The sequence below is a fragment of the Mauremys reevesii genome, linkage group 1 (assembly GCF_016161935.1).
Source record: "Mauremys reevesii isolate NIE-2019 linkage group 1, ASM1616193v1, whole genome shotgun sequence".
NCBI classification, from domain to species: Eukaryota; Metazoa; Chordata; order Testudines; family Geoemydidae; genus Mauremys; species Mauremys reevesii.
The window spans coordinates 278,925,712-278,950,748 of record NC_052623.1 but is presented as its reverse complement, the minus strand read 5'-3'; the positions used below and the strand labels follow the sequence as shown (position 1 = coordinate 278,950,748).

The 25,037-nt window shown below is 43.7% G+C and overlaps 1 protein-coding gene across 8 annotated transcripts in view; it reads right to left on the bottom strand.

Annotated features, from left to right (window-relative positions):
• The window catches only part of NR2C1 (nuclear receptor subfamily 2 group C member 1), a 98,041-nt gene that overhangs the window by 53,208 nt on the left and 19,796 nt on the right, over positions 1–25,037 (bottom strand). For 5 of the 8 annotated variants that reach the window (XM_039495847.1, XM_039495826.1, XM_039495817.1 and 2 more), the window contains 2 exons: positions 17,576–17,651; positions 9,880–9,987 (listed from right to left, as the gene is read on the bottom strand). In XM_039495847.1, coding sequence (XP_039351781.1) covers positions 9,880–9,987; positions 17,576–17,629 — 162 coding nt within the window. In that variant the 5' untranslated portion in view covers positions 17,630–17,651. The remainder of the gene's footprint in view (positions 1–9,879; positions 9,988–17,575; positions 17,652–25,037) is intronic. The other 3 variants (XM_039495857.1, XM_039495833.1, XM_039495839.1) reach the window with 1 other exon arrangement.

The window sequence follows — 25,037 nt, the reverse complement described above, 5'->3', positions numbered from 1 at the left end:
TATTCATTGTTTTATGTTTAAAAAAGATGGTTACTCACCGTTGTAACTGTTGTTCTTCGAGATGTGTTGCTCATATCCATTCCATGTAGGTGTGCGCGCGCCGCGTGCACGTTCGTCGGAAGACTTTTACCCTAGCAACTCAGTGGGTCGGCTGGACGCCCCCTGGAGTGGCGCCACCATGGCGCTGGATATATACACCAGCCGACCCACCCACTCCTCAGTTCCTTCTTGCCGGCTACTCCGACAGTGGGGAAGGAGGGTGGGTTTGGAATGGATATGAGCAACACATCTCGAAGAACAACAGTTACAACGGTGAGTAATCATCTTTTCTTCTTCGAGTGATTGCTCATATCCATTCCATGTAGGTGATTCCCAAGCCTTACGTAGGCGGTGGGGTCGGAGTGAGATGTTGCAGAATGCAAACTGCTGAGCCAAAGGCTGCATCATCTCTGGACAGTTAGACCAAAGAAGCAAAGGTCCGGATAGAGGACCAGGTACTAACATGACATAGCCCCTGGAAGGGTATGTGAGTCAGAAAGGCAGCAGAAGAAGCCTGAGCCCTGGTGAAACGAGCAGTAAGGTGGCTCGACGGAACATGGGCCAAGTCACAGGAGGTGCAAATGCATGACGTCACCCAAGATGAAAACCTCTGGGAGGAGACAGGTAGGCCCTTCATCCGGTCTGCCAATACAACGAAGAGTTGGGGGCGTACAAAAAGGCTTGTCCGCTCGACATAAAAAGCGAGCACCCTACGGACGTCTAGGGAGGGCAAATGTGCTCCTGTCGCAATGAATGGGGCTTCGGAAAGAAGACCGGAAGGAAGATATCCCGGATGATATGAAAGGTCAACAGCACCTTAGGGAGGAAGGCCGGACGTGGTCCCAACCGCCCCTTGTCCTTATGCAACATAGTGTACCGTGGGTCCACTGTGAGAGCCCGAAGCTCGGAGACTTGTCCAGCCGATGCAAAGGCTACAAGGAAAAAACTGTCCCTCAGGACAGGTATCTTAGCGAGCATGTTGTCAGTGGCTTGAATGGAGCAGGCATAAGTCTGCTTATAACCAGGTTGAAAACCCAGGAGTTGGTGGGGCGGCGAACCTGGGGGCATAAATGCCCCAAGCCCTTGAGGAACCTAGAAACCACAGAGGGTGAGAATATGAAGCGGCCACTCTCCCTTGGGAGGAAGGTAGAGACGGCTGCCAAGTGCACCCTTAATGATGAACTGCGCCAGGCGCTGCTGTTTGAAGATCATAGGCAATCCAAGAGGAAATGGATCGGAACCTCTGTGGGGGAAACCTTGTGTTTCATAGCAGCAAAAGAAAACTGCCAGTTGGGCAGATACGTTAACCGAGTGGAAGGCTTCCTACCACCCAGGAGAATCCTGTAGAACCGAGGCAGAACAACGTAACTCGGATCGGTTTAGGCCCGCAGCAGCCATGCAGAGATGTGCAGGGATTGCAGGTCTAGGTGGTAAAGCTTGCCGTGATCCAGCGTTATGAGGTCTGGGCAAAGAGGCAGTGGAATCGGTTGGCTACCGACCGGTCTAGCAACATGGTGTACCAGTGCTGCCTGGACCACGCTGGAGCGATCATGATCAGATGCGCTCTGTCCCTGCGGAGTGTTAGCAGGACCTTGCGAACCAGCGGGAGCGGTGGGAAAGCGGAGGGCAGACGGCTCGTCCACGGCATCAGAAAAGCAGCCAAGATCGAGCCCGGGGAGGGGCCTTGGCATGAGCAGAACTTCTCTCTCGTTCTGTTCCCGCAAGAGCAAAGTTCCGGAAACGCAATGGATAACATCCGGAGGAATCAACCACTTGAGAGACAGGAAGGAACTGCTGAGGCGATCCGCCAGAGTGTTCCGGACCCCTAAGAGAAAGGACGCTACCAGGTCCATTGATTGAGCTGTGCAGGAGTCCCGGAGCTGGATAGCTCCCTGGAAAGAGAGGAGGACCGTGCTCCTCTGTGCTTGTTTATGCAACGGGTGTCCGTTGTGTTGTCTGTGAACACCGAGACACAACAGCCTTGTAGGTGCTGCTGAAATGCCTGGTATACAAGGCAGACTGCTCCCAACTCCCGGACATTGATGTGCAATGGCAGCTGTTGAGCCAACCAAAGGTCTGGAGTGGGAAACTGACCCAAGTGAGCACCCCAGCCAAGAGATGGGGGCGTCCATCATGAGGGACACCGAGGGTGAGGTGGATGGAACAGCACCCCTGCACACATTAGGAAGGGCGTCGACCCCCAGTCGGGGGAGCCTAGGACGCTCGGGGGGATCGAGGCGACCATGACCATGCTGTCTCTGGCCGGGTGGTACACCGATGTAAGTCGCGATTAAAGTGTACGGAGGCGAAGCCTGGCATGTTCAGTTACGCACGTGCAGGCAGCCATGTGGCCCAGGAAACCTAGGCAAGTTCAACGCAAAGTTGCCGAGAAGGTCTGTAGACCTTGTACAATGGTTACCATTGCGTGAAATCAAGGCGTAGGTAAGCAGGCTGTGCGATACTGAAGTCCAGGGTGGCCTCAGTTAAGTCTACTCCCTGAGTGGGAATCAGGGTGGATTTCACTATATGGATCATCAGGCCTAAACGCAGGAATAGGACCTAGTCGACGCCCACACTAGAGGTAACTTGGGCCCCGGTGGCCCCTGGAATGAGCCAATCGTCCAGATACGGAGCATGTGTATCCGACGGTGGCGGAGAGGGCGGCGACTACAGCTAGACACTGTGAATACACAGGGGGCTGCATAGAGGCCGACCGGGAGGACCGTAAACTGGAATGACAGTTGGCCATAGACCGGGGGTACCTTCTGCGTGGAGAATAAGTGGCGACGTGAAAATACGCGCCGTTTATATCGAGGGCGGCATACCAGTCTCCGAGATCCAAGGATGGGATGACGGTCCCCATGGATACCATGCGGAACTCCAGGTATATCATTACTTGTTGAGCTCCCGCAGGTGTAGGATAGGTCTGAGACCTCCCTTCACCTTGGGGATCAGGAACTAGTGGGGCTAGAACCTTTTGTCCCTTCGTCCTTGGAACCTCCTCTATAGCTCCGATGGTGAGGAGCGCCCGCACCTCTTGCAAGAGGAATTGCTCGTGAGAGGGGTCCCTAAGAGGGATGAGGAGGGATAGGCTTTTGCCCGATTGGTGTTAGGAGGACCCTGATTTTGGCCCCTTGGGGTCCCGATCAACGCCTATGATTGCCTCAGTGTCGCCTGCTGGCAAAGCCGTGTCCTTGCCTAGGCGCAGGGTGAGGGCGGTGAGGCTGGCGGAGAGGTCGGCACTGAGACCTCGGCATGTAGATGCCGAGAGGGAGTGCGTAGTGACCTCGCTGTCCTTTGGGCCTTGCAGCCTAGGGTCAGTTTTGAGAACAGGCCTTTGTCATTGAAAGACAAGTCCTGTATAGCGTGCAGCAGCTGCGAGGGAAGGCTCGATAACTGGAGCCATGAAATGCGCCTCATGGCAACACCTGAGGCCAGAGTCGTGGCTGTGGAGACCGCTACATCCAACAAGGTCTGGAGGGAAGCTTTCGCCACTTCGGCCCTTTTTCCAGAAGGGCATCAAACTCTTGACGGGAGATTTAAGAAACCGACTCCGTAAATTCTCTCACCGCCGCCCATAGTAACGGCTAAGCAGGGCTTGCTGGTTTGCTACGCAAAGTTGCAGGGTGCCTGCCGAGTACATCTTATGGCCCAGGAAGTTCATTCGCCTAGCCCCCTTGGACATAGGGGCTGGTACCTGTAGGCCATGGCGTTGCGTCTGATTGACGGACTAGATGACAAGGCAGCAGGGGGAAAGATGTACATATAGGTGCCTGTCGCCCCTGGAGGATACCATGCACATGCATTCGACTCCCGTGCCTACGGGCGGGATAGTGGCCACTTGGAGATTCATAGTGAATGCCACCCGTCTCGGGAGGTCCTGATGGGCCCCCAGGCCGATTAGGGGAGGGCCCAAGGAGTACGCTTCTGCCACCGCCTCATCTGGGGAGGAGGGAGAAGAAAGGCCGGGGGCAAGTGGGTCCTGTGTGGGCTCACGCTCCTGGACGACCTGCTGATCCGGTGGGATGTGGGAATCCGGTGGCAGAACTGGACTTCCTCCGTACCGGTCGGAGGGGGACAGCTAACTGTCGCCCCTGGTACCCAGTGCTCTGACGGAACAGAGCTCGATGGGATCACAGGTAGGCCTTTGGCCTGATGGCACGCCCAAGATGTACAGGGCAGCCACTGATGGGGTCAGGGTCCTGGCCTGGAGCACCCGGAAGACTCTGGTGTGCACATCCGAATGGATGGCCATGGAGAAGTTAAGCCCTGGGCAGAGTCTCCCTCTCCAGCTCATGGCGCTCGACGTGGCACCGGGGATCGGTACAGTGAGGCCTACTGGTACCGGGAGCGAGAATGGGACCTGCGACCGGAGCGATGCCGGGAGGCTGACCGAGATCTCGAGGCTCGACGCCGGGAGTGGCTACGTGAGTCCAGTGCCTGGAGCGGTGCCGGGAGCTGGATCGGCACCGAGTGTACCAGGTCGGGGAACGGGACGCTGATCGGTGCCGCGGGTACGACCGGTACCGATATGGGGGACGGTGCCAGGACCGTGAACGGTGCCGGCACCAGGACCGAGAACATCTGCGGGACTGCGATCGTGAACGGTGCCGCTCTGTGATGCCGACGCAGGGTGGCGTGAGCAAGACAGGCTCGCCGATAGACAATATGACCCGCACCGGCGGTGCCGGGGGTTAAAGCAGTGCAGGCTCTGCCCTTGCCATCAACTCCCTCGCTGTGGAAATGTTTCCGGCATGGAGGGAATAGTGAGCTCAACCACAGCTCGCACCGGGGAGCGTTCAGGTGCTGGACTCGACGGCTCTTGCGTGGCCGGAGTCGACGGTGCTGATACTGTCGGTGCCGCAGCAGGTACAGGTGCCGGGCAGTGCGACGTAGTAGAGCGCTCGGGCTGCGGAGCAGGCGGCTCTGACGCAGCTTAATAGTGAGCTCGACCACGGTTCGTACCGGGGAGCTTTCCAGCACCGGACTCGACGGCTCTTGCCTGGCCGGAGTTAACGGTGCGGATATTGTCGGTGCCGCGGCAGACATCGGTGCCGGGCGATCCGACTGAGCATAGCGCTCGGCTGCGGAGCAGGCGGCTCGGACGCAGCTTCATAGCGAGCTCGACCACGGTTCGTACCGGGGAGCTTTCCAGCACCGGACTCGACGGCTCTTGCCTGGCCGGAGTTAATGGTGCGGATATTGTCAGTGCCACGGCAGACATTGGTGCCGGGCGATCCGACTGAGCATAGCGCTCGGCTGCGGAGCAGGCGGCTCGGACGCAGCAAGGATATTGTGCCTCTTCATCCTCCAGGAGAGGGATCCATGCCGAGTGGACGTCGGAGCCAGCGACGGCCGGTGCCGAGAGGCCTTGGCGGTACCGGCGATCCGGTGCCGAGGGAGCGCTCCTTGAAGACTAACCAGCGCTCGGTGCCGAGAGCAGAGGAGGAAGAGCTGCCTGCCTCAGGAGCTGTTTGAGACGAAAGTCCCGCTCCCCTTTGTTCTCGGATTAAAGGCCTCACAAATGCGGCACTTATCTGTGAGGTGAGATTCCTCGAGGCACTTGGGAGAGGATCTCTTGTCGGCATCGGCTTGTGGCCGGCCGGGCATTATAAAACCCTGTGGACCGGGCATCGGACCCGGCACTGGGTGAGGGGAAAGGGATAAACCCCGAACCCCTGTGAAATAAATACACTATACTATACTACAAACAAATAAGTTAACTACAACTATAAACATCTGAACTATATACTTAACGAGAGAAACTACGAGTAGCTAGGGAAGTGGAGGTCAGCTAAGCCGCGCTCCACTGTTCCAACGACCGACACGGGCGGTAAGAAGGAACTGAGGAGTGGGTGGGTCGGCTGGTATATATATCCGGCGCCATAGTGGCGCCACTCCAGGGTTGCTAGGGTAAAAGTCTTCCGATGAACGTGCACGCGGCGCGCACACCTACATGGCATGGATATGAGCAATCACTCGAAAAAGAATATATGTTTTCTCATGTAATGTTTCATTTACACAGCTCTCTGGTATTCCAGCCTAAATTTCTCTTGGCAGCTTTTTATAGCCTCAAGCTGCTTTTTAACAATATTTTCTCTTTGGAGACCTTGGATTCCATTTGGACAGTACTTTAACCCATCTGTGAAACTGCCCTATGAATAAACTAGAGACATACATAAGTCATTCAGTGTGCCTGGTTTTGGAAATAAATGTGTTCAAATGTAAAGGATTATTTCAACACAATTTATTTTATTTTGACATATTATTTACAGATCTGGTTGGCAACCAGAATTTCCATCCCATGGGAAATTTTGACAATTAAAAAACAATTTCTGAAGTTTCTCACAAAATGAAAATTCTGAAAAATTTCAGTTTGGGACAATCAAAACATTTCATTTCTATGGTGTTTCGAGGGTGTAAAAACATTATTTAGCTTTTAATATTGTATTACATTATTTTATATAAAATATATATAATATAAAAGTAAAACCAAAACAAATCAAACTGATAAAGTCAAAACAAAACATCTGATCTTTTGCCTGTCAATTTTACCAAAATTTGACACTTTCCTGCAGAACATTTCAATTTCAACAAAACTTCATTTCTCAATGGAAAAAAACTACTTTCAACCAGCTCCAATTATTTCTTATTACCAATTATTGTTTGTACTGCTGTAATGCCTAGAAACTCCAGTGTGCTAGGTGCTTTACAAACATATACTAGAGACAGTTCTTGCTCCAAAGAATTTACAGTCTAATTAGAGAGAAGATGCAACAAGTGAGAGTGACAAACCAGAGAAAGGAAGAGGTGAGGGAGACAGAAAAAGAACATCACCCAGCTACACTAAATAGCTACTGTATAATTTGAAGGTTCCAGAAAATACTTAACTTTTTTTAAACACAATCCTCCTCTTCCCACCCCCCGCCACCAAGCCCCCAACATGACACACAAACTTGTACTGGCTGACTGATTTATTAGAGGCATAACTCTCTCCTACAAAGTGTGGCTCTCTGTTCCTCTGTAGTTAAGGCTATGTTTTAGTCACAGGTATTTTTAGTCAAAAGTCACGGATGGGTCATGGGCAGTAAACAAAACTTCAAAGCCCATGACCTGTCATGACTTTTACAAAACACCCCTGACTAAAACTCGGGGGGAAAGGGGGGCAGGGTGCGGCTCAGGGGGCACCACAGGTGCTTGAGGGGCATGGCTAGGATGGGCGCTGCAGGTGCTTGTGGGGGAGGGTTGGTGGGGCTGGGACAGGCTCCCTGCCTGGCTCCTGAGCTCCACATGCTGCCTCCGCTCTGCCCCAAGCCCCGGTTCTGCAGCTCCCATTGGCTAGGAACCGCAGTCAATGGGAGCTGCGGGGGTGGTGCCTGCCAGCAGAGGCAACACGTAGAGCTAGGAGCTGAGGGAGGGAAGTCTCCCCCTCCCAGTAAGCACTGCTCCACACTCCAATCCCTAGCCCTGAGGGGCCCCCCTCCGACTCCTGCTGCTGGGGTGGGGGGAAGACTGCCCCAGCAGCAGCTGGTGAGCCTGGCCTAGGGGCTGCCCGAGATGCTGAGGCAGCCCCCAGGCCAGGCAACCAGCCACTGTAGAAGTCATGGAGGCCAGGGAAAGTCACAAAATCCATGACTTCCGTGATCTCCATGACTAACACAGAGCCTTATCTCTAGTGGATGAACCACACAGGGATGACTACTCTACAGATGGGAGGTGTGACTCCGAGCACGGGTAGACAGATTCATGTTAGCTCTGCTTGAGCTACTGTGCTAAAAACAGCACTGTGCACATTGCTGCACAGGCAGTGCCTCAGGCTAGCCACTCAAGTCCAAGCCCACTTGACCCTCTAGGTTCATATACCAACAGAGGTTTATGAGTCTGCTACAGGCTTTGAGATAACAGAACTCGTCTTTTAGATCAGGCAGTAGGTTCAGGGGTTGTCCCAGGTTCAATTTCTAATGCTGACAACCAAGTCAGGGACATCACGTTACATGAGCATAAAAACAAAGGCAGGTTTTGAGGAAAGAGGGAAAGAAGCAGAGGGTTATGGATTAATTAAGAAAGGTGTTCCATGAACAAGGGCTAGCATGGAAGATAGCACAGAGACAGCTGAAAGATGAGTAGTTAGGCTTGTATTGTTCGTGGAGCAGAGGAAGCAAGAACAGATGTAATAAGTGACAAAAGAGGACAAGTAGAGAGGGACTGAGCTGCGAATGGCCTTGAAGGATTAGGACAAGAAACAAAGCAAAATGCAGTGGAACAAGCAGGGCCAGTGGAGGAATGTGAAGAGAGCGTTCCAGTCAGAGCAACAGGCAAGGAAAATGGCCCTAGCAGCCACATTTTTAATTGAATGTGTTTAATGCGATAGGACACATCTTACAGAGAAAATTTGTTACAAAAAGGGTTTTAAGGTGAAAAGGGAGGAGGGGGGAACATGTCATATGGACACACTATCAGATATTCTACTGGGGTGGGGGATTTTTCTCAGTGTAACCAATAAAAAAATTCCCTACCAATACGGTTTAAAAAGTCGGCCAAATCACGGTGTATTGATAATATAATATAAAGAAAAATATATTTCTTGCTATGATCTACAAGTCCAAAGATACACCACAGAGCCTTTCAAATGTATCTGCTGAATTACCAAATGTAAAAATAACTGAGCCTTTTAACAATGTTACCATGTTATGCCTTGTAACAGCTTGAACCACCTCTTTGGTGTTCAACAGGTAAACTCTTGGAGTAGAGACTGGGTACCCTTTTTTCTTTTTTTAAACACAGAGGAGGCCTTGTAGCCAGCTTGGACTCCAACCACATCATTTCAATTACTGGCTGAAGGAGGCTATGGGCATGGCTACAGTTGCAAATGTAGAGCGCTTTAAGTTAAACCAGCCTTCGTAGAGCACAGTAGGGAAAGCGCTGCAATCTGTCCACACTGACAGCTGCAAGGGCACTGGCGTGGCCACATTAGCAGCTCTTGCAATGGCCACAGAGAGCAGTGCATTGTGGTAGCTATCCCAGCATTCAAGTGGCTGCAACGTGCTTTTCAAATGGGGGGGAGGGGGCGTGGAGTGTGACAGGGAGTTTGTTGTGTGTATGTTGGGGGAGAGAGTGTGGGGTTTTTGGGGGGCTGAGAGCATGTCAGCATGCTGTCTTGTAAGTTCAGACAGCAGCAGACCTCCCCTCCCCACCACCCTCTCTCTCACACACACAGCATTCCACAGTAATGGTTGCTTTGTCTCGGGGCAGATAAGCATGCTGGCTGTCAGAAACGGAGCTTTCAAAGGGCATATCTGCATTCCTGCAGTGATTCCAAAACAATGACCAGAGTGGCCACTTGACTTAAGGGGATTATGGGACATTTCTGGAGGCTGATCAGAGCTCAGTAATGCAACACGTCATCCACACTGACGCCCGGGCGTTTCAGCCAAGGCGCATCAAGTGTTAATCTTCTCGCTGAGGTGGTGTACCAGCAGCACTCTAGCCCTGGAGTCAGAGCGCAATACGTGCCTTGCCAGTGTGGACGGGTAGTCCACTAGGGCGCCCGGGGCTGCTTTAATTCGCTCTAACTCAAGTGTAGCTAAGCCATTAGAGTGACACACAAGGCACTCGTGTAAGTGCTTCTTATGCAACTCTTCATCTTAGAAAGCAAGAAACAATGTGAAGCCCCACCCCTATTGTCCTTGAGCTCCATCAGACACAGGAGTCGTCTCCCTCTGGGTAAAATTTTCACATTTTAGAAAAGATCATTAAGTGTTCACAAAAGAAAGGATGCACAAAAACAGGCAGAGTAAAGTAGTTCACAGATTCTTTCAAAATATTTTAGATTAAACATACTTGTATGCGTTGTGGTAAAGAGAGACCTGAATCCGCTGGGACAATTTGTATTCTTTGTGCTATCCCATCCATTAGTGTTTGAGTAACAGTTCCTTGGGAATGCGCAATCTAGAAACAAACAAATAAATAATTGGAATGACAGCTATGTGAAAATACTGCTGTGCCACATTAAGGTTTGACAAGCTTCAGATGTGTCAGCAAAATATTATTCAAAGTGAGACACTGGTACTGTTTGGGAATGTAGCAGCGTACAACCTAATTTTACTAGCTAGCTTTTGTATGTTAGAAAGTTCTACTGGTTCCATAGTTTTAAAGCCACTTCACAGTTTTGGATCCAAAAGTCAGAAATATATTTATGGCAAAACATGACTGGGGGAACTGAATTGTCGATCAACACATACGGAATACACTTTAATCAAGCTGCTTATTTTGTTTGCTCCAGCTGGTATCTGCAAGAATGGACAGATATAAATGAATCATAGTCATTTAGCACTTCTGCCATTTCCACATTTTCTGTTATTGTTTTTCCCCCTCATTGAGTAATGGGCCTACCCTGTCCTTGGTCTTCCTCTTGCTTCTAATGTATTTGTAGAATGTTTTCTTGTTACCATTTATGTCTCTAGTTAGTTTAATCTCGTTTTGTGCCTTGGCCTTTCTAATTTTGTCCCTCCATACTTGTGTTATTTGTTTATATTCATTCTATGTCAGGGATGGTCTAGATAAAATTTAGTCCTGCCGTGAGTGCAGGGCACTGGACTAGATGACCTCTCGAAATCCCCTCCAGTACTATATGATTTTATAGTAGGGGCATGCTCTTGCATGGAAGCACTTTTAACTTAAGGGCTCAGTGGAACTGATGAAAGCGCTTATATGCAGCAGCACAGTGTTAGTCCATTTCTGTTCAGCTGTCAGCTAAAGCAGTGAAAAGGAGAAACAACAAGAAAGAACAAAAGAGAAGGATATCGAGAGACACCACAAGAAGAGTAAAGAGAGAGGGGAAAAAAATAATGGTATTTTACCTTTCACCATCTTAATTTTGATATCCTACTTCATGTGTGCACTCTGTACTATGCAGGTCTCCAAATTTGCTGTTTCTTTACTTCCAACAATTCAAGAAGTTAAGAAACGGAAACTCAGCTCCTCCCCTCAAAATTTTAAGGCACTTGCCTCTGCTCAAAAGTAGTAGAGAAAGAAATGATGCATCCCTTCTCCAATACCATTTTCCTCAACTGCCTCCCAGAAATAAAAAAATCAAAGCCATCTTGCACATCTCCTTGGGTGACAATTGTTCTCTTCTCAGCTGTTATAATCCTCAGCTTTCCCCTGACAAATTCTACCAGTCATTTACTCATTTTCAGCATAAAAATCTGCAGCACATCAAATTTAAAATTTGGAGGCAATGTAAAATAATTTGAATTTAAAGTAAAAACGAACAAACAACAGTAACTGGACTGGTGAGAGTTCCACATACACTAAGTCAAGTATAATGTATACAACACAGGGCTTTGACTATTTCTAGTACTTTTGATGATTTAAACAATTATTTGACACAATTCAATTATGATTAGGGCTGTCAAGCAATTAAAACAATCATGATTAATCGTGCTTGTAAACAATAACAGAATACCATTTATTTAAATATTTTTGTAAGTTTTCTACATATTCAAATATATTGATTTCAATTACAACACAGAATACAAAGTATACAGTGCTCACTTTATATTTATTTTTTATTACAAATATTTTCACAGTAAAAACAAAAGAAATCGTATTTTTCAATTAATCTAATACAAGTACTGTAGTGAAATCTCTTTATCATTAAAGTTGAACTTACAAATGTAGAATTATGTAAAAAAATGCATTCAAAATAAAACAATGTAAAACTTTAGAGTTTACAAGTCCACTCAGTCCTACTTCAGCCAATCGTTCAGAGAAACAAGTTTGGTTACAATTTGCAGGAGATGCTGCCTGCTTCTTGTTTACAATGTCACCTGAAAGCGAGAATAGGAGTTTGCATGGCACTGTTGCAGCTAGCATCATAAGATATTTACATCACAGATGTGATGAAGATTCATATGTCCTTATAAATTCCTTCTGTTTTCCGACAATGGCAGGAGCACCATCTGTTGTCACACAATATATTTTTCTGATGTCAACTCCTCATTCTTCAAAATGGTTTACAAAAGTTTCTTCTATATCTTCCCCCTTTGTTGTGCCATACAGGGGTTTTAGGCAACAAAGCTCCTCTTGGATTTCATTGGAAGCATCTTGCAACCACTGCCAAACATTGAACGTCATTTATATCCATGCTCTCATCAACTGCAATGCTAAAAACTGCTGTATCTTTTAATGCAGTCATCTGCTTTTCAAAATGTTTCCTGCCATTTCGTTTATGCGTCTCTCAACTGTTCTGGCAGAGCCAGGCAGTTCTTTTATTCTACATATGCATATTTAATTTGTCAAATCATTGAACAAAACCTCCCATACGCCTGAGAAAAACTTATTTTATATTCCCCATTTGTAAATGGGTTTCCGTTTTTTGCAATCTTGTAACTTCCTTCTGTGGCTTGATTTTTACTTACACTTAAGAATTTTAAAAACACTGCTTTGCTTCTCATATCCTGCTACTGCCTTTTTGTTCAATTCACTCTTGTCTGCTTTGACAAGAAAGGTTTTCTCATGCTTCATTTGAAAATGTCGTCAAACACTTGATGTGCAACAAACAACACTTTCACAACAGAAAGCACAAACAGCACGGTCCTTCTTTTGAATAAATCCAAATGTGTTTGTCCAAGAAGGCTGAAATGAACGGACATCTAACTTTGCTCTCTTAGGAGCTGACGTTTTGTCAAATGTACCCCTCAACTTACAGTGGAAAAAAAAAATCGTGACAGACAGCACGAACAATGTCAAACGCAATGTGCTGTTCCACGTGATGTGATAGTAATGCAAGCAGCAAATCAGGACTTTAAAATATCCCAGTACAGTGGGCGCTGGAACAATTTTTAAGGTGGGAGTGCTGCCTCTTGCCCCTGTCTGCATCCCTCACTGCCCCAGGCTGGGGTCAGTGGGCCACAGCTGGGGGTGGCTGCAGAGCCCCGGGCCAGCGTCCAGGACCCCAGGATGGTAACAGAGGCCCCAGGACCAGTGGCCAGGACCTGAGTGGCAGGGGGCCAGCGGTAGGACCCCAGGCCAGCAGCAGAGCCCCAGGGACTGGGGACCGGGACCTGGGGCCGGCAGCGGGCTGAGTGGGGCCAGTATCCAGGACCCCAGGATGGCAGCAGAGCCCCTGGGACCAGTGGCTGGGACCCGGGCAGTGTGAGTGCCACTCAAAATCTTCTCGCGTGCCGCCTTTGGCACATGTGCCAAAGGTTGCTGACCCTTGGTTTAGCATAAGTAGTCAGTACAAATTCTAAGGGATGAGTCAAGTTCCGTATAGCTTGAAAGCTTGTCTCTCTCACCAACAGAAGTTGGTCCAATAAAAGATATCACCTCATCTATCTTGTCTCTCTAATATTCTAAATCTGACATGACCACAACACCACTGCATACAACTATTTGTCTTAAGGAGTTTACAATTTCTACTGATTTTCCAAACTCTTCATACTGCAATTATTTAAATGATACAGTTTACAAATTCTATTGTGTGTCTGCAGAGCTTGTAAACTCCATAAAACTGATCAATGAGTCTATTACTCTGCCAGGAGCTCTTGGATGTTCACATTTCTATAGTTAATAGCAATGCCCAAGATTTGAACTAGTCTAATAAAAATATCTCTATTCACTAGATTTCTCCTAGGATTATTGCATAAATAAAAAATGAAGTTTCTAAACCAACTCATTTTCGCAATACTGCATTACAAAAAAAGTCAGACTTTACAAAAGTGAAAACCCCTTTATAGCCTCCAATAAATTAAACACTTTCTCTAATTTCAGACTTCCCAAAATACTTTTTTGCCTAAAGACCACAATGAAGAAATTTCAAGCAGAAATGAGAGGGCTCATTATTGGTACTATAATAGAATACAAATAAATAATATTTTAGACTTATATAATGATTGCAAAGAAAAGACCCCTTTCAGGCAAAATTTTCTGAGATACCCTCCAAATGACCTGTACTGGTGGTAATCTACAGGCAGATGGTGCTTTGCTGATATCTTGTGTGGAGGTTTCTGACTCTAGACTTTTCTTTTTAGTGTTCTGTGGTCCTTCTCCTTATGTTCTCTTATACTGGCAATGATGGTTCCTATGCTGTAGCTACAGAATTACTTATTTATTCCAGGACTGAAATAGTTGTTTCTTTAAAGCTCTCAAAGATACGCTTTATAGAAGATGAAACTGCTAATTATTGACATGCAGCAGTATGAGTTTAAACCTTTGAAAGAAACTTTTTATTGTTCATGGATGTATTAACAAAAACAAATACTATTTGTCACAGTGTAACCAGTGTATTTGTTAAATATCAAGTTTTACATATTTGTGGTGGATACTTATTTGCTTTCACAGATGTTAAATGAAACTGGAATTTGGCAGCACATGAGGAAATGGATAAACGACTATGCAATTACTTTACAGCTCCAAAGATTATGAGAGAGCTATTGCAAGTTCTTGACTAGCAGAAATGCCTGACCATGGTTTGGGGATAAGAACTACCTCATTCCTGGTCGGAAGTGGATAGTATTGGGCAGAAGATTTATGGGATGGTACACTCTATGTAATGCTTCACATAGGTAATCTTAAATTGTAGCTAGGAATTTTTTAAAAAATAAAAAAAACTTTCTTTTGCTTCTAATCTGCATATATTTAATAGATTTTGCAAAATACATCATTGCAATCTATTCCAAAGATCATGCTCTTAATAGGTCTGTCATTTCTAAAATGCTCTATGAACAATAATTACTATCTAGTTACTACCCTAACTGCTATTAGTGACTCCAGTATCTTAATGAAATATCAGATCTGTGAATAGCCTCAGTATTCTTTAAAAGTAGGGAGAAAAGGTCTCTTTTGCGCATATATACCCCAAACTGGATTTTGCTTGTGAAGTCAGTGAAAATTATTTCATCAATGGTCATGTGAATTACAAGTGCTATTGGAAATATTGGCTCAACTTCCATGCAGCTTCAAATATGGTTTCCAAGGGCAAGTTACAAGCTTGCATGAGTATAACCAGAGAGAATAGCTGCATCCTATAGTTCAACTATAGATGAAAAAGGCTGCTACCTGAAAATCCAAGAACAACGTTGGATTCTATATAATCCCCAAATTCCAAACTATATTGGCAAAGATGACCATACACAAAAATATAATGTGTACTCGGCACGCAGTTCATTCATCAAGGTATTTCCCTCCACCTGTTGGCACTGACTCTGAGGCCAGTTTGTTACCATCTACTCCACCTCTTTCAGACACTGGAAAAACAACAGATATTTCTGCATCTGGATATAACAAAAGGAAAATACACAAGTGTCATCTGTACAGGGATGAACTGTCTCACTATTTCCCTTAGCAACCATAAATACACATTGAAAGATAACAAGATAGAGTTTCATATGCAAGTGACCCTAAGGAGGAAGAGCAAATACTCAGCTACTCTTTGAGATCTCTCAGAGAAACAACCCACAGAATATCCTTTCCATCAACTACCACAAAACTCTGCATGTAGATCACTTTATGATCAATCACGTAGATCACTTTATGATCAATGTCATCAAAACTGATGATTCGTCTAAAAGGGCATAAGAAAATTTTACTTGTGTCATTCACTGGTAGTGGGTAGTCAGCCACAAATAACAGCACAGTCTCCATACCAGTCACATCAGACACCAGACTGGTAAGATATACCTATGAGATCAAGACATAATTGAAGCTTCTTCAGTAGATCTAGGCTCTTTTATATTGGCACGAATACCACTCTCTCAATAACTTTAACAGTGGTAGTTAAAAACTGGACAATAAAGGTTAAGTTATTAGTATCTGGAAATCCTCTAGAAAGTAATGTTTTCAGCACCACCTGCTTACTATGCTAGAAGTCTGTCTTCACAAAGGGAATCTGTAGCAGCAATGTATAAGCCTGTTTGGACGTGCTGATAATACATCAGGGGTCAAAAACAAGCTCCACCTATTTCACACACCAAAGCAATCAAACCTCAAACCCACACAAGTTTAAGAAAAGAGGTTACTAGCTGTGGTAAAAACAGCACTATTGCTTCCCTTCCTCTACTTTAACTGTGGGATAAAGGAAGACAGGTGTGCTCTTACTAAACAAACTAAAATACAAGAACTGACAGAATAGCGTGCCAGAACTCTGTCACAGGAAGAGCAAATAGGGCCTGTTATTCTAATTAAAGTGGCCTCTCCACAGAAGAAGAAAAGGAGAGAGACAAGCAGCGTCGCTGGCTTTCTCTCTCCCCATCTGTTGAGTATGAGTTTGACTTTTGTTGCTGTTTTTGAATTGGATATAAACTATTGCTACTGTGAAAAGGATGACTCAGGGATGAGAGTTTTTTTTTAAATTTTTAAAAATTCACAGACTGAATTCTGGAGTCAAATTCAAAGTCTCAATCCTTCAATTCATGGTGCTCAATGGCCTGGGCCCAGGATATCTTAAAGATTGACTAAAGCACCTGGATGAAGACTAAGGTCGACGTCTCCATCCCTCAGACACAAGGGAACTTGCTACCATATAAAGCCTGTCTGTTCAGGAGATGGAGCATTCTCAGGGGCTGGTCCAAGACTGTGGAATAAACTCCCACAGTTGCTAAGATCAAACCTCATCACCTTCCACTCCAAAGTGTAATGTGTTTCATCAACCTGCTTTTTCTAATATAAACATGTAGCCAGGGTGTACCGTCAAACAAAAATAAGCCAACACCCCTCAAAATCTCTCTCACATACACACCCTCCTACCTCTGGGAAGAGGATGAGAGAAAGGATAAACCACACATAACAGATTTTAGTCATGCCACTTAATGGAAGGCACACATATACTACAAAGATGAGGGTAGCATAAGAACATATATAAAATTAGCAATCCAAGAGGGAAACCTTTCTATTCAACATTAAAACTGATATGAATTGAACCTGAAATCACCTGGAATACTTCACTTGACTGTAAAGTAAGACAAATCTAAATTAAGCAAGAGCAGAAACTTCAAATAAACAGGTGCCATTTTTATATATTTTTCTTATAACCACACTTGTATTGATTTTGAACAGGACATATAGTAATGATTCCTTAGGTGTTTTATATTCATACATACACACACACTGACAACACTAATTTTTACTATCTATTCATACATTTCTAAAAGCACCTATTACTGTAATATACAGGCACTGTATGCAGAATGCAATTTTGATCTAGGAGAGAGGAAAGCCTGCCTCATATGACTAAACAGCTCTATGAAGACAACCACTGGTTTAGTCAATGATTTCTACCTTTGAAAATACTGCTACTTTTTTTTAGCTCAGTTTCTTTGGGGGATGCTTTGACAAAGATGCAAGTCTTGCATCATGACATGAAGATAGCAAGAACAGGGTTCCTGCTAATCTTCTATGGGAGGGTCTTCTGGAGCTTTGGGACCATTAGAGACCATTCTCTCTTGTGGTTTTGATTTTTACATATCAGTATTACGCTTTATTGTCCAACTTGTCTCAAATAGGACTAAATATATATATATATATGTATATGTACCTCTCCCATTTGTTGTTCAATAATTTGATGGGCCAGTTCCTCTATGGTTGCCATGATCTTTAATCACCAGAATTTCCTGTCAAAGAAAGAAGAAGATTCTTAACATCTAGAACCTTAAAGATGAAAATATCTGGGGGAAAATATTATGTACATAAATAAATTATAGCCACAGTTGCTGAAGTGAGCCCAGCAACTAATTTAAAGTGTGGTTATGCTCTAAACATGACTCTGTAGAAATGGCATCATAGAATTCCATGTTTGTGTTTCAATGGCTTTCATATAATTTTTCTTTCTTAGGTTACTTTTGTTTTTTTATTACAGCAGAACTACAGCTCACAGCAAGATTTCAAAGTACTAATGTGTTCTCTTTGGCTTTTACATTACCATGAATTCTGATCCACCGAAGGTCTAATTAAGAACTTAGTTAGAACTAAGCCAATGTTTCCATTGCTGTACCAGTCAACTTGTACAGCTTCCTCTGCTGAAGTTATATTGGTTTAGCAGCACTAACAGGAGTAATTAAAAATGTATATGTGTCATTAAAAGAAGACATTCCTTAGGTGAAAACAGATCTGTGGAACAAGATGATGCCAATATCATATTCGCTTTAGTGGCCACAGCATGCTTTAAAAAGCAGAAATTTGGTTGAGATTCAAGTCTGCTCTCCTCATCTGTGTGAAGTGTGCAACGTAGTCCCAGTGACAAAACTGAGATCATTACATAGTGTAAACCATTGTTATGTAATATTAAATGTTCATATATAAAGGTGGTTTGGGCATGTATCTATATCTTTACATTAGTCAATATGTAAAAAGGGTGCAGTGCATAAGAGTTATGAAGCATCACAACCACTTGTTTAAATTAATGTCAAAACCTAAAGTAAAGTCTATAGAGCACTTGAAATTGAATCTGCTTTATGTACCGAGCCAATACACTTATACTGACAGGCCTCGTCTACATTCAAAAGTTGTACTGCTCTAACTAATATTAGTATAGTTTAACAATATAACCTCCCTAGAGTGGATACAGTTGCCCCGCTATAGAGGTGTTTTACACCATTATAGCTAGTGCTGTACAGGAAGAGTAAATAAGCTGCACATACACAGTATAAGGCAGTGGTTCTCAACTTTTCCAGGCTACTGTATCCCTTTCAGGAGTCTGATTTGTCCTGCGTATCCCCAAGTTTCACCTCATTTAAAAACTACTTGCTTACAAAATCAGATATAAAAGTACAAACATGTCACAGCACCCTATTACTGAAAAATTGCTTACTTTCTCATTTTTACTATAAAATTATAAACTAAATCAATTGGAATAAAAATATTGTACTTACATTTCAGTGTATAGTATATAGAGCAGTATAAACAAGTCATTGTATGAAATTTTAGTTTGTACTGACTTCGCTAATGCATTATAGGCAGCCTGTTGTAAAACTAGGCAAATATCTAGATGAGCTTATGTACCCCCCTGGAAGACCTCTGTGTACCCCCAAGGGTATGCATACCCCTTGTTAAGAACCACTAGTATTAGGTACTTTTATACTGGTATAATTGCATCCATACAAGGAATTGTATCAGTTTAACTATTTTGGTTTAGATAGATAAATAAATCACACCCCATACCAAATAATTATACCAGTACTAAAACTGTGTATAGACTAAGCTTAAGATACGAAGGCTATTTCTTCTCACTTCCCCTATATCCTTGCTGCAATCTCACCACATCACATCCACTGTCCCAGAGGCACTGTATCATGACCAAGCCAACTCTACTCCTGAAGTTAAACAGACTGTTCCTTTTTTAATAGTGAGAGAACCTCCACCCCCACCAGCACGCACTCTAGCATATCTAGCTCTGCTGGCAGAGGGGAATAAAGAAAATGGAAACATGTTTTCACTTTGCAAAGCACTTCTAAACCACGAGCAAACTTACTAGGTTCAAAGGAGGGAAGAGTGAAGACAAATCCAAACTTCTTCAGGTGTGTATTTAAAAAAAAACAAAACTCACTTTATAAACATTAATAGCTTGTCTCAGCTCCTGTGTGAAACTGGACACACACAGTGAAACTGGATCACAAAATCCAGTGTTTTTCAAGATAGGTCTTATATAAACATTGCCGTTTTCTGTTTTAAATAAAATATTCTCCATAATAAAATAGTATATGAGTTGCCATAAGTGGTGTAAGTGATTCCACAAATAAAAAACAATGCACCGGACTGAGATTAGAGAACTGTTTGTTTACTGTGCATTTGACTGCACTTTTCAGTCAGATTCTTCCCTGCTGGAGAACCCTTAAGATTTTAATGTAAAAAAATTAGAACATACTATTGAAAAGGCAATCAGAAACTGGATTCTTTTTTAAATTAGTCAAATTTGCCATCCCATCTTTGGCTAGACTTCAGTGTAAAAAGTGAGTCCTTTATATAGAAGGACCTAATCAAAGAAGTTTTTTTGCATGAATTCCCACTGAAGTTAATGGAATTGCTATGAAGGGCTCTGGTGCCTGAACCACATCCATAATCTGTAAATCTTTTGGGATCTCTCCTGATAGATAATATATATGTAATATTCTAAGGAATGATACATTATTAAGAATCTGAAAAATACTCCCATAAGACTGCAATTTTAAAAGTCAAGTTTTTGCTCTCAGATAAATGGCATTACATTGGAACTGTAGCACAGGAGGAAAATCTTTAAAAAATGTAGACAAAATTCTATTTGAAGATATAAACATTCAATTTGAACTTTTTAAAATAATTGAATATCAAAAAATTCAGGCTTCCATAATGCACTTTTATACAGTCTGCCTTGATTTTTAAAATCCTTCCTATAAAAATAGGAGTTATTTCCATCTCTTTTCTTGTTGGCTGAGGGTGTCTTCTTCAAGGGAAAAACTGACTATACACGGGAAAAATCTGAAACTTACTTTACACAAATTGCTGTCAGATGCACAGAGTCAACACACTGAAATCCACTGTCTTGGGTGTTACTTGTAGAAATGCACAAAATTTTAAAAGAAATATGATTTTCAAATTAACTGTTCCATTTTAAATATCTAAAAAAGCTTTAGCATGCTATACCTACTACATAGATATTATCAAGCGGGCAGAGTTTACGTGAACAAGAGATTGCACATAATTTTAAATGAGAGTTTTATTCCATTGAGTTTCTAGTTTAAAAAACAGCATATTAGAAAAATTCATATTGAATCATTCAGGCAATTTTTACACATCAATTATAACTATCCTAATAAAAAGCGACAAAGAGTCCTGTGGCACCTTATAGACTAACAGATGTATTGGAGCATAAGCTTTCGTGGGGGAATACCCACTTCGTCAGATGAATGTAGTGGAAATTTCCAGAGGCAGGTATAAATATGCAGGCAAGAATCAGTCTAGATCCAGACTAACATGGCTACTCCTCTGATACTATCCTAGTAAAATTAAGTGGCGAATACATTTTTCCTGAAAGCTAAACTTTTTATTTAGTGATCAACATTTTCCATGTCATGGTTACCAGCTATCACATCTTCTGCATTCTTATTCTTAAAGAAATCTAGAGTAAACCAGGGTCACTATTCCTCCATCAGAAAGACTTTTGACTTCCTTCTTTCCACAGTGACGCCTCCAGGATAACAAGCATAATGTCAGTCATATTTACAAACCGACGCTATAGTTGCTCAAACTTTCTTCACTTTATACATGTCTTCTAAACCTTTTGATGTTTTGGCCTGCAGTGCTGGCACGTTCTGATGCAAACACTGAATACTAATTGCTAATTATCCTCCATCAACTCAGCAGCACTTGTTCTCAGACAATGTAACACTGGGCTTGGCTACACTTGAGAGTTACAGCGCTGGTCGTACAGCTGTGTAGAGAAAGCGCTGGTGTGTGGCCACACTCACAGCTACCAGCGCTGCAGTGTGGCCACATTTGCAGAATTTGCAGCGCTGTTGGGAGTGATGCATTATGGGCAGCTATCCCAGCATTCAAGTGGCAGCAACATGCTTTTCAAAAGAGAGGCGTGGGGTGTAGTGTGACAGGGAGCGGGGGAGAGAGAGAGAGTGGATTTTTGGAGCTGACACTGTGTATCAGCTCCCTGCCTTGCAAAATCAGAAAATTTTCCCGACCCCTTACTCTTAACTGCAAACAGCCTGCAGACCAGATAAGCAGCTGTTTCTCTCATCAAGCAAACACTCATCCCGCTGCCTGCCTCATTCACAGGGGTTATCTCATTTGATTGTTCACAGTCAGTTACAGATTGATCACAGCAAACAGGAGCTGTGTTTGTTTTTTAGATAAGCAGCTCCCGGAGCCCCGAGTTCACAACAAAACAAAGAGGCTGCATAACAAAACAAAGAGAGTAATTTAGTTAAAAGCATTCTGGGATATCTCCTAATACCCTGGAGGCCAATAACAGCGCTGGTGTGTGGCCACACCTGACGAGCAGCGGTGCATCACCAGCGCTGCACTCGTTACACCCCAAGCAGACCAGGTGTACAGCCAGCGCTGCAGCCAGGGAGTTGCAGCGCTAGATGTGCCTTGCAGGTGTGGAGAGTTACTAAGTTGCAGCGCTGGAAAGCCTCCACCAGCGCTGCAATTCTCAAGTGTAGCCAAGCCCACAATGAAAAGGAAGTGGACAGTTCTTCTTTTGTCTTTGCAAAGGCTTACGGTCAAATACTGAACTTGCAAATGACAAAAAATTCAAGTGCTCTGGATAAGTCCTATATTTCTGGAGTATAAATACGTAAAAGAATTTTGTGTGAAATTTGAAAGAGACTATGTTACTAAATGAAGCCCTGCTATTTAAACATTATTTGACTTGCAGACTTCAGATGAGAATGATCAATATATTAGTGGTGCTGTGAAATATAGTTATAAATATACAATGAAAATTTCTTACTAATGTGCACGGCCAGAACATATTATGCAGGCCTTACTCTCTTTTGCAAAGTTCTAGATAAATTCATGGTGCTACATAAGATGGGACTAGTAATAGCGTGACACTACAACACAATTTTTGCCCCTACTATTTTGCAGATGCAGTTCTATAAGAAACACCTCATACACTTCACTTACATTTATTTCCATATCCTTGGGTACTGTTTCAGTTGGGGGTGAGGGAAAAAACAGTTTATGTTTGCATACTTCATGTCCCAGATACATGAAGTCAGTCAGTAAGTCCATAAATGATCTAACAACTTAGAAGGATAATATTAACTCAGAATTGGCCCAAAAGTTAAATTTTATTAAAAAACCCACAAGTTTCTATAAAACCTAAGACCATCAAAAAAGTTTATGATTTCTTAAAAAGAAAAGAAAACAGTAACAACAGTTTTTAAACAAATACAAATTCACCCGGACTGATCACAACTCAGGCCAGGTCTACACAACATGTTGGCAAACTTAAAAGTCACTCAGGGGTGTGAACCCCCCCCCCCCCGCCCCCAACTGACAAATTATGCTGGTATATGTGGTAGTATGCACAGTACTTTGTCGGCAGAAGAGCTTCTCCCGCTGACATAGCTACTGCCGCTCATTGGGGGCAGTTTAATTATGTTGATGGGAGAACTCTCTCCAGCTGCCATAGAGTGGCTACACCAGAGATATTACAGCAGTGCAACTGCATCTGTACCACTGTAAGCTCTATAGTGTAGACATAACCTCAATGTTTCAACACTTAGAAGTGAAACTGGATGAGATTTTAGTGTCCCAACAAAATCCAAGAACTGAACAGTATATAAATGTGAAAAATAATTTTTTTACTTTTTCAATCCCTTCCACCCCGCCTTTGAATAACCTAAAATGTTGTTAGAAACACACAGGCAAATAAATGTATATGAGTTTAAGCTGACATTGTCCCTTTAAAGTTTCAGTTGATTTTTACATCCACCTCACAATTTTTTACAGAATGACTGCCCACTCACATTACACATATTAATTCTTGATGTACTGAACAAAACATGTATTTGTGCACTAGAAGAAATGGTTGTCTAATACAGTAAGTGTGCTTCTTTGAGATGTGTTGTCCATTTATATTCCACTCTTGGTGCACATGCCCATGATGAGAATCTTTTGGTCAGCAGTGTCCATTGGGGCTGCACCTGTACCCTGAGTGTCTTTGTGCCTCTCATCCACAGGCATAAAGGGGAGGGCAACCCCCCCCACCCCGTAACCAGTAATCAATTCCTTCACCAATGCAGAATCCAGGTGTTATATGACTCCATATTAGCAAGAATACTTATGGTATATATGGAAAACATATTTTACAGTAGCTGATTATTCAATGCAAGTAACTTGTTTTTTCTTTCAGTTCTTGTCTACATATATTCCATTCTTGGTGACTCACAAGGAATGACTTAAGTGACTGGAGGTGCGTGCTTGGAATCTACCTAACCAATGACTGTAAGACAACTCTGCCAAAATTAGCATCAAATCTTGATGCTTCCACTACAGAGTAATGTTGGGTAGAGTATGTTCTGAAACCACATGTTATTGCCCTACAAATTTCCAAGATTTGAACACTTCTCAAAGAAGCTGCTTGAGCCCTAGTGGAATTGGCTGTAAAATAGCTATTTTGTAGCATAATTTAATACTGATAGAAATACAAATAGATAGTCTCTGAGTCGACATTGTCTGACTTTTTACCCTATCCGCATAAGCTACAAATAACCTAGTGGCCACCATAAAAACCTCAGTCCTAACTAGACAGATAGCACCTTAAGCATATCAAATGTGCAAAGTTTAGATTTCCCTTGGGAAAGACAACAAGCAGGTATATTACTTGGTTAAGATGGAAGTCAGAGACGACATTTGGCAAAAAACTTTGGGTGAGGCTTCAAGGTCATACTGTCCTTACAAAATGCAGTGTATGGATGTCCCACCACAAATGCCTGTATTTCTTTGACCCTTCTAGCAGATTATACTGCTACTAGAAAAACTGCCTTGATGGATAGGTAGAAAAGAGAAGATGTATGCAAAGGTGATTACTCAAACTCCATTGGCACTTGGATGAGATCCCAAGGAAGAGGAGGGGCTCCCTGTTTCAACAGTACACACATGTAAATCATTTCAGGCATCTACCTACTGTAGGGTGTGAGAATACTGAGTGACCCTGAATGGGAGGGATGGTTTGCTGAAATGGATGTGTGAGCTTTTGAGGGAGCCTAGCTGTACACTTATGAATTCTGGTTGATATTAAAAAGTTGATTGTATGAAAATCTCTACCCTCTTGTATCCATCATTGCTGATATGCCTTTAAGCATGTCTCACCCAGATCAGGAACAACGGCTAATCAGTACGGACTATATGCACCTGAATAGGTCTTCCTTTGTGAGAACAAAAGAGTAACTGCATTCTAGTCTCTCTGTACTGTGTATAAGTATATTCTGGACCTCTGAAGAGCAGCTACTCTCCAGTGCTGTTAACCAGCCGATACTGATGCTTACAAGGACAGGGAAGAT